This window comes from Hevea brasiliensis, chromosome 8 (genome assembly GCF_030052815.1).
Source record: "Hevea brasiliensis isolate MT/VB/25A 57/8 chromosome 8, ASM3005281v1, whole genome shotgun sequence".
Lineage (NCBI taxonomy): Eukaryota > Viridiplantae > Streptophyta > Magnoliopsida > Malpighiales > Euphorbiaceae > Hevea > Hevea brasiliensis.
This window is the reverse complement of record NC_079500.1, coordinates 3,934,757-3,945,289: the sequence shown is the minus strand read 5'-3', so window position 1 is coordinate 3,945,289 and position 10,533 is coordinate 3,934,757. Positions and strand designations below refer to the sequence as shown.

At 35.7% G+C, this 10,533-nt stretch overlaps 1 protein-coding gene across 1 annotated transcript; it reads left to right on the top strand.

Moving 5' to 3' along the window:
* Positions 1-4,718: 4,718 nt before the first annotated feature.
* Positions 4,719-9,898, top strand: LOC131182430 (uncharacterized). The gene is made up of 4 exons (XM_058151982.1): positions 4,719-5,517; positions 5,632-5,853; positions 9,449-9,556; positions 9,603-9,898. The coding sequence occupies exons 1-4, from the start codon at positions 4,719-4,721 to the stop codon at positions 9,896-9,898; spliced, it is 1,425 nt and encodes a 474-aa protein (XP_058007965.1).
* The last annotated feature ends 635 nt before the right edge of the window (positions 9,899-10,533 follow it).

The window sequence follows — 10,533 nt, the reverse complement described above, 5'->3', positions numbered from 1 at the left end:
ATTTTCTTGCCAGCAAATCTAACCCATTTTCATCAGAACGCTTATCTCTCTAATTTTTCCTTCATTCCTCACTGCACCAACAACCATTTTTAGAATTCCCCATTCTTCATCGTCTCTATTTCCCCATTTATGGCTCGCACTAAATGAAAAACACCTGCTGCTGTTGCTGCTTCGTCGTCCTCGTCACCATCTGAAGATCTCCCTGTCGTCGCATTGTAACACCCGTATTTGTATAGCCTGGTATATTTCACTGTTTCGGTGACCGGTGTCGATCCAGACAATTAAGCGGATTAGAGCCACACTTAAGACAACTAGAGAAGCTATAAACATAAATAATTAGTAATGTCCAATTAGTTAAGTATAAACAAGAAAAACAGAACATAAGAAGTTAAACGAGCCGAGAGTCACAGCGATGGGTGACCTTCTCGAGAATGACTACGAAGTCATTTTAAACTCAAATTTCGAACCGTAAAAAGTGACGCTGCGGTCCTTAGGACCCTTATGAACACAGTGGAAAAGAGAAAATCATGAAAAAGAACTGCTAAGCCAGTCAAATAATTAGATCAGAGAGCCGGAAGAAATATGAAATTAATTGCAAACCGGGATGAACCGGCGAGGGGCAATTTGGTCAATTGACCCCGAGAGCTGACTCCTGACCTAACTGTTAAATAAAATTGGAGAAAAGAAAACTTTGGGATTGAGAATTAAATTAAAGAACTAATAGAAAAAAAAAAAAGAAGAGAAAATGAAAAAGGTGTAGGGAGATGACATCATGCATGACATCATGCATGATGCCATAAAGAATATAATTAATAAATTTACTTAAATTGATTTTTGGTCTTCTTAAGACATAAAAGAAAAGAAAAAAAAAATAAAACACAAAAGTCTTCTTCAAAAACGTCACTCTCCCTCTCCCACACCAAAACCTCCATTAAAGCTCAATTTTGAGCTTGCATATTATAAGATTTCACCATAGAAAAGTAAGCCACCATAGTTAAAGATTGTTTAGGCAACTTGAGAAGAAGATTGGTCATCAAAGAAAGAAGAAAAGAAGAAAGAAAATTGGAGAAAAGGGGAGTTAGAAGTTGCTACACAAAGGTTAGTGATTTAAGTTGCAAATGAGTTTATTACTTGTGTTTATAACTTAGTTAACTTAGAAAAATGCTTAAAATGAAATAAAAATTTGTTGAGGGACCATGAATGATTTTCAGCCAGCATGTATATGGGAGTATATTTGCATGGTTTGATGGATTTAATTGGGTATATAAACCTTAGTTAGTTGAATGACTATGGTTAGAGGCATGGAATCAAGTAAATGCATGAGGTTAGTGAATTAGGGTTTGGACATTAGGGTTTAGAGACCAAAAATATGAAAAACTTATAAATGGTGTCTTTGACCTAATGTGAAGTGAAAAATGGTCATTTGTGACCAAATGAGGTGTGTTAGAAGTGTTGGAATTAAAAGCCAATTCGGATTGGATAAGGTCATGTGCTGGCAGCATGACTAAAATCTCCTTTGAGAGACCAAAAATGAAATTTTACAAGTCCAATGGATATGGGACCAATTGGGGATGAAAATAGGCACTAAATGACACAATTTTCATTTAGGAAGCCTGCCCAAAAAGTGACTAAAACCTAGTGAACAAATTGATCAAATTTGAAAAATCGCAGGCTGCCCTGCACAAACTGACCAAATGAACAGTATTTATTCATTTGGTCATAACTTGAGCTAGGCAGGTCAAAATGACCTGAAAATTTTCCAGTGGTTAGATGAGATATAGACCTAAAACTTTTATGAAGAACACTAACCCAAATTATGCCATTAACCCAATCAAATTATTGAGCCAAGTTGGATCACTGAATCTGCAGACTGCAGATTTGCCATTTGAACAGTAAAGTTTCAATGGCTATAACTCTCTCTAGAAAACTCCAATTTAGGTGATTCTTGAACCGATGGAAACCTAAGGCATAGTAGAACATTTCATATGAAGAAAGTTAGACCAAATTATGGACCTAACTTGATCAAATTGCTAAACGAATTTGGAATTAATAATCTGCCAGAACAAAATTCTGCAACATGAACAGTAAATGTAATTTGCTTATAACTTGAGCTACAAACCTCCAATTAGGGTGATTCAAAAAGAATAATAAACTTAAGACAATAAGGAACATTTTCTATGAAAAAAGTTTTGCCAAATTCCAACAGTAGACTGACCAATGAAACAGTAAAATTAGGGACACCAAAACTAAAAATTTGGCAATTTTGCCTAAAAGACCTAAGTTTTGAGAAAATGACCAAAACCAACAAGTTTAGTGACCAAAATATGGTATGTGGGTGAAGTTGGAATTCCCATACCTATTAAGTGTAACAGCCAGATCCTTCTCCAGTTAGTATTGTCCGCTTTGGCCCATGGGCCTCACGGATTTGTCCCTTGGGAGGTTTCATTCCCAAAAGCGCGCTGACCAGGTGAGGAAGGCTCCCACATATATGGCCCAAATCTTTTCTTCCCGTTTCTGATGTGGGACACGAAGTTTCCACCCCAGTGCGTAGCTGGTTGAACAAGCACGTCCCAACCCCATCCCTAGGTCGTGATAAGCCCACCAACTTCCGCTTGGTGCGTCCTCGCACCACACACCGTACTAGAGGGAGACCAGCTCTGATACCTAATGTCACGGGTCGATCCAGGGACCTGTGGGTTATGGGCCCACAACGCTTCCGCTCTGGGCTGAAGCCCTCACGGTTTTAAAACGCGTCACTAGGGGTTACAAACCACCAACTTATAAACCCAGCATCTCTCCCGTGTTTTGTCGATGTGGGATTTGCCTAGGGTGTTACAATCCACCCCCCTTATGGGACTCAGCGTCCTCGCTGAGGTTTGCCCCACCACCGTTCAAGGTTGCACGCGGAGCGGCTCTGATACCACAAATGTAATGGCCCGGCCCACTAGTGATATTGTCCGCTCTGGGCTGAAGCCCTCACGGTTTTAAAACGTGTCACTAGGGGTTATGAACCACCAACTTATAAACCCAGCATCTCTCCCGTGTTTTGTCGATGTGGGATTTGCCTAGGGTGTTACATTAAGTCTTAGAAAGTCAACAATTTGACTTGAATAGTGTAGTGAATAGTAACCCGAAACACAAAATTTCAAGAACGTCGAGTTAAGCGCGTTAGAACTAAGTAAAAGTGAAGCTAGATTTATTTTGGATTTATTTTAAGTTTTAGTACTGAAACATTATAAAATTGTGTGTTTCAGTTGGAAAGAATACCGGGAAAGAACCCGAGGAACCGAGTCAAGGCCAAGAGGCGACTCGCTTGAGGTTTGTGCACAACGTGTATTTTTTGTAAATTATTTGCTGCATATTATTTTGAATGATTTGAAAAAGTGAATTGAGACATTATTTATGATGCTTTAATCGAAATTGTTGAAAGTTATTGTGTATATTTGAAATGACAATGTTTAGCAAATTGTTAAGATAAGTTTTGAAACCACAGTGTCATGACCATATATTTGAACACCTCACTAGCACGACTAGTGGGGGTAATTAGTTTCGAATTTTGATTCCTTCTCTGGAGAAGTGTTGAGGTGTGCCAGTAGAAGAGGATGTGAATGGATATCCATATATTTGAGCTAGCTAGCCTTGTGATGTGATTTCTCTTTAGCCTCTGGCTATTGAGATTCTATTTGTTTCGAATGGCATGAACTAACTGTGGGTTTTATGAAATGTAATTTGATATTTCAAAATGAAATTGTTTGGGATTAAAATCTCATAAATTATGTTTTGTGTTTAACTTGCATGCTCAGTTCAAATTTTGAATAAATGTGATTTTATTTCTACATAAAGATTATTTTAGTATGTTGTGCACCACTGAGTCCTAGTACTCAGCGATAGCTTCTATTGCTGTCGCAGATACAGAGACTAGAAGAGCAGCAGACTGAGCTGCTAAGGATTAAAATCATTCAGCTTGAAGTTATCGGGTATAATTTATACCCTAATTGTAAATATTTCTTTTGATGTATGTATTGCATATAAATGCATGGACATGTAAATGGGTCTTGAGCAGCTTGTACAAAATTTGTATGAAGTTTGTAATAAAGTTTAGTTTGTATTTCTTTTGATGTAAATTTTGAAAGAATGTATATAAATTGTTTTGTCTCTAATGAAATATGAGTACAACTATTTTATTTAATTTGAATGAAATGTATTGCTAGTATTCTAAGGATTATTGAATTTTGAACTTGAGAAATTGATTGAGTTTGATTGTGAAATTGAAGTAGTGATTGAGAAAAATTTTTAGAAGTACTTTTTACAGGTATTTGAAGAACTGTTTTCTCAAAATACAAACAGAACTCTATCAAAATTTTTATAAAATTTGCGAAAAAATAAAATGGGCCAAAATTTCCAACTAGCTTTCAACTTAATTACATGTTTTAAATACATATTAGAAAATGCTCACCACTTGTTAAAAATAAGAAAATTGTTTTAAAATCCCTTGTAGGGTACTTAATGAGTTATCGGTAGGTGGAGTTCGGTAGTTTATTAGGTATTCTATGGGATCATGTTATGCCTTACAGAGGGGTAAGGTGTGACACGCATTAAGGAAGAAATTGAAGAAAAAGAAGAAAACACCAGAAGCTGAATCGACTAGCGTATCCTTTGACCCATCTAAGGTAATAGAACTTGCTGTGTCGGCACCAGAAAAGAAAAAGGGGAAAAAAATGCACGGGATTGATACTCAACACAAAAAGGGTGCTGCACAATCTTCGGGTTCTGTTGACAAAGCACTGCTTGATTGTAAATTCATTAAATGGGATTATTTTGGTCAGGTAAATTTTCAATTCAAAGAATTCTTTGAATTTCAAGAATGGATGAACGTTTGTGAGTGCACTAATGCTTATTACCCTAGATTGGTTCAAGAATTCTATAGAACTTTAAGAATAGTTGATGAAGAAGACAAATTTGAAGTTGCCTTGAATGATAGTGCGTATGTTATTTCTGTTGAGTTGATTGTTAAGGCTTTAAAATTGCCTAATGATGGAAATAAAATCTCTACTCATAGAGATGTTGCTAGAGTTCCAGGCTTTAACTTGGCTGAGTTTGAAAATGAAGTCTTTCCTGCCAACACTGCCACCAGTGAAAAGTCCACTAGCACAAAAGCTTTTCAACATATTAAAATCATTCACAGTATGGTGAACTATATTTTTTGTCCTAAGTCTGGCAGCTGTGGCTATTTGAGTTACCTGGATATGTGCATCATGTGGCATATTGTTAACAGAGTAAGAATGAATTTGGCTTATCTGATTTTCAAGAATATGTGTAAAGCTTATGGGATTGGAAAATTGCCTTATGCACATCTCTTGACTACTTTGTTTAAAGAGTTGGATATAAATGTTTCTAAAGAAAGTTCTAGGATAGATTTGATTGTGCTTAGAGAAATTCACTCCGATACTGATGGAAGAAAGAAACGGTTTGAAAAAGGTGGTTCTTCCTCAGCTAAAGTTGATTCAGATTCTCCAAGTGAGTTTATGAGTGAGCTTCAAGGGCTAAGAACTTCTATTAATGAGCAATTTAGTACAACACATTAGTCTATTGAACTTCTGAGAAAATTTGTGGATGTGGTTGATCACAAAGTGAGTCATTTGCTTACTCAAAATGAGGAATTAAAGAAACTGATTGTAGATCTTCAACAGGCAAGGGAAACTGGTTTCCCAACCAAAGTTGAGACTGATATACCTGCAAATGATGCCTCTTCTCCTGCTACTCATGTCTCGGCTCATGGTAATGTTGAATGTGAAGGTACTAGGCTTGGTGAGCCTATAGCTGCTGTGGAACATGAAAGTGAACAAGTTGTTTGTAACACCCCTATTTGCATAGCCTGGTATATTTTACTGTTTCGGTGACCGGTGTCTGTCCGGATAATTAAGGGGATTAGAACCACACTTAAGACAACTAAATAAGCCATAAACACAAATAATTAGTAATGTTCAATTAGTTAAGTACGAATAAGAAAAACAGAACATAAGAAGTTAAAAGAGCCGAGAGTCACAGCGATGGGTGACCTCGGGAATGACTGCGAAATTGATTTAAACTCAAATTTCGAACCGTAAAATGTGAAGCCGTGGTCCTTAGGACCATTACGAACACAGTGGAAAAGAGAAAATCACAAAAAAGAACTGTTAAGCCAGTCAAATAATTAGGTCAGGGAGCCGGAAGAAATATGGAATTAATTGCAAACCGGGATGAACCGGCGAGGGGCAATTTGGTCAATTGACCCCGAGAGCTGACTCCTGACCTAACTGTCAAGTAAAATAGGAGAAAAGAAAATTTCAGAATTGAGAATTAAATTAAAGAACTAATAGAAAAATAAAAAAAAAAGAAGAGAAAATGAAAAAATAAAAAAGGTGATGACATCATGCATGACATCATGCATGATGCCATAAAGAATATAATTAATTTATTTACTTATTTAGATTTTTGGGTCTTCCATAAGGATAAAAATAAAACAAAGAAAAGAAAAACAAAAACCAAAAGTCTTCTTCTTCCTTTCTCCCTTGCCACCCTCACTCTCCCTCATTTCCCCATGGATATCCTCCATTAAAGCTTGCACTCAAGCTTACAATCCTTCATTAAACCTCAATAGCTTCCATAGAAACTTCATAAAAGCTTGTTCTAGTCACTTGGGAAGGAGATTGGTCATCAAAGAAAGAGCAAAAAAGGAAAGCTCAAAGACACCTAACAAGGTTAGTGATTTAAGATGTGAAGTTAGTTTAATTGTTGCATTTTTAGCTTGATTAACTTGTAAATAAACTTAAAATGGAAAGAAAATTTATTGAGGGACCAAACTGAAATTTGGCCAGCATGAAGGGAGAGGGTGATTTGCATGATTTGAATGGTTTAAATGGGTTTAGAAACTTAAATTAGTGAGTGGTTATGATTAAAGACCTTGAAAATAGCTAAATGCAACAAATGACATGAATTAGGGTTTTGGACATTAGGGTTAGAGACCAAAAATGTGAAAAACTTGTAAATGGTGTCTTTGACCTAATGTGAAGTAAAAAATGGTCATTTGTGACCTAATTAAATGTGTTAGAAGTGTTTGAATCAAAGCCAAATTCGGATTGGGTATGAAGTATGACCAAAAGTCAACTTTGAGGGACCAAAAATGAAATTTTACAAGTCCAATTGGTATGGGACCAATTGGGACTGAAAATAGGCACTAAATGACACAATTTTCGTTTAGGAAGCATACCCAAAAAGTGACCAAAACCTAGTGAACAAACTGACCAAACTTGAAAATCTGCAGTATGAACAGTACACATGAATAGTAAATGTGTTTGGGTCATAACTTGAGCTAGGAAGGTCTAAATGATCTGAAATTTTACCAGTGGTTAGATGAGATATAGACCTAAAACTTTTATGAAGAACACCAACCCAAATTATGCCATTAACCCAATCAAATTAGTGAGCAAATTTGACTCACTGAATCTGTAAAACTTCAGATTTACCACATAAACAGTAAAGTTTCAATGGCTATAACTCTCTCTAGAAAACTCTGATTTAGGTGATTCTTGAACCAATGGAAACCTAAGACATAGTAGAACATTTCATATGAAGAAAATTAGACCAAATTATGGACTTAACTTAATCAAATTGCTAAATGAAGTTGGAGTAATAAATCTGCCAGAAATAAATTCTGCAGCATGAATAGTAAACGTAAATTGCATATAACTTGAGCTACAAAACTCCAATTGGAGTGATTCAAAAAGGAGAATAAACTTAAGACAATAAGGAACATTTTCTATGAAGGAAGTTTTGCCAAATTCCAACAGTAAAATGACCAATGGAACAGTGCAACCGAGACACCAAAAACTGAAAATTTACAATTTTGCCTAAAAGACTTAAGTGTTAAGAAAATGACCAAAACCAACAAGTTTGGTGACCAAAATGTGGCATGTGGGTGAAGTTGGAATTCCCATACCTATTAAACCTTAGAAAGTCAACCATTTGAATTGAATAGTGTAGTGAATAGTAACCCGAAACACAAAAATTTTGAGAACGTTAAATTTAGCACGTTAGAGCTAGGTAAAAGTGAAGTTAAATTTATTTTTGGATTTATGCTAAGCTATGGTACTGAAACACTGTGAAACTGTGTGTTTCAGCTGAAAAAGACTTGGAAGCTCTGAGAGACTGAGTCAAGGCCTAGAGGCGACTCACGTCAGGTTTGTGCACAATAAACCTTATTTGAGCCTTTTGTCATTGAAAAATTGATTTAGTGTGATTTATGAAAATTTGAAGTTAACTATGAATTGTGTTGCCATCTTGTGAATGAAATTATCATTTTGGAAATTTATTAGATTTCTTACGAATCATTTGAATAAAATGTTTGAAATTGATTTTTGATTCATACTTAGCATGACAGTATCTTATTATTCCTCCTCCATTCATGGGGTGAGATCGATTATTTTTCCTCCCTCTCTGGTTTACCAGTTGAGGTTGTAGATCGGATGAGTACTCATTAGCTAGCTAGCCACCTCCCTCATTGATTTCGATTAGTGAGGTTGTAGATTGCTTTATCATGGTGTACAACGCGGCATTGATTGGAAATTTTGTGTCATGGCTTAAGTTGTGTATGAATTGGCAACACTGTGTTTCTTAAATTATTTGACTAAATTGTGTTATCATGAGCTTTGATAATTTGTGAAATGTAATTGTACAGTATTTAAATTGTATTTTGGCAATGAATGATTTATGTATTGTACTTAAAATTTTTATTGTGCACCATTGAGTATTTATATATTCAGCGATAGCTTGTTTTGCTGTCGCAAATAAGAGCAAGGAGAAAGCAGCAGAGTGAGCTGCTGTCAATATTGAAGATTCCATTGATCTTTTTGTACGGGTATTGTTTTATACCCTTGTAGTTCTTTTGATGTAAATATTGTGATGTTGTGTGTATCAATGTAAAGTGAGCAGTTGTATAATAAATTGTAATAATATTATTTTTGGATTTTATATCTGTAAATTTAAATTGTGCATACTATGTTGATGGAATTATTTGAAATGGTTTGTTTTCAAAATTTTGAGTTGACTTGAAATTATTTGGTGATTGGGAGTTGTGTAAAATTATTGGAAGTGCTTTTTACAGGATTTTGAAGAACGGTTTTCTCCAAATACAAACGAAACTTTGTCAAAATTTTTATAAAATTTGCAGTAGAATTAAAATGGACAAAAATTCTTACTAGTTTATAAGCTTTGAATAAATGATTTTAATTCCTATCAAAATGCTCACTACTTCCAAAATGCAAGAAAATAGTTTTAAAATCCCTTGTAGTGTACTTAATGAATTATCGGTAGGCAAAGTTTGGTAGTTCATTAGGTATTCTACGGGATCATGTTATGCCTTACAGAGGGGTAAGGTGTGACATTGTTGAACCTGAAGTTGAACCTGCAGCTGAAGCCCCTGTTGAGCATGTTAGTGAACAGGTTGTTGAACCTGAAGTTGAACCTGCAGCTGATGCCCCTGTTGAGCATGGTAGTGAACAGGTTGAAGAACCTGAAAGTGAGCCAGCTGTTGAGCCTGAGAGTGAACAATATGGATCCTGCAGCTGACTCTACACAGCAAAAGAAAGCCTTTCAAAAGGATCAACAAGAGAGTGCTCCATCTCAACTCTCTGCAGCTGCTGCACCTCCAGTCCAGAAAGGTAGAAAAAGTTCTAAGTCTACGGTGTCTAATCCATACCAGTCTTTGGCTGCTGCCCTTCAAACCCCATCTGACGAGGATGAGCCACAGGAGCATGAGCATTTGGCTGCCCAAGTTTCTCAGCCACTTACTGCTAAACCTTCTAGGAAGAAGATGGTGCCTTTCAAAGCTACTCGAAGGAGCAAAAGACTTAATGATTAGAACATCATCTGGATTTTTAGTTTCCTATCTGCATTTTTAGTTTACTAGTATGTTTGCTACTATTGTTGACTGATTTTTCAGTTTGCTACTGTTTACCTTACTGCATTTAAGTTTGGGCTAACTTGATTCTTTTTGGGTTAATATCTCCTGTTTTCTTTTTGAATGATGATAAAAAGGGGGAGAATAGGATGGATATGTGTTTATACTTTCACAAATGGAAGTACTTTGAAAATGGAAGTATGGTTATGTGCATATTAATATTTTTCTTGCATATTGAGATAATATTGTGAATATCTTATGAACATGCTTTGTAGCATAAATTCAGGGGGGGTTTTTTTTAAATTTATATAGCTGATAAAATTCTTGGAAATTATGTGCATATATTTAGGAGGAGCATTTTTCTGCATACTAACTTGCTTGGATATACATAAACTTACGCTCACTTTTATTGATTCTTGATTGATGATTCAATTGAGTTTTGTCATCATCAAAAAGGGGGAGATTGTTGACCCCATGTAGCTCAAAATAAGCATTGATTTTGATGATAACAAAACTCAAACAGAATCTATCTAACCTAACTTTAAAATGATGTGTAGATTCTCTCTCTTATTCATAAAGAATCTTTGAAGTTGCAT

What these genes read in the sequence shown, in the direction of transcription:
- LOC131182430 (XM_058151982.1), top strand. Translation starts at nt 4,719, where the DNA reads ATGCACGGGATTGATACTCAACACAAAAAGGGTGCTGCACAATCTTCG. An exon ending in AGTTGATTCAGATTCTCCAA is followed by an intron (nt 5,518 to 5,631) that starts GTGAGTTTATGA and finishes TTGATCACAAAG; the next exon opens with TGAGTCATTTGCTTACTCAA. An exon ending in ACAGGTTGAAGAACCTGAAA is followed by an intron (nt 9,557 to 9,602) that starts GTGAGCCAGCTG and finishes TGGATCCTGCAG; the next exon opens with CTGACTCTACACAGCAAAAG.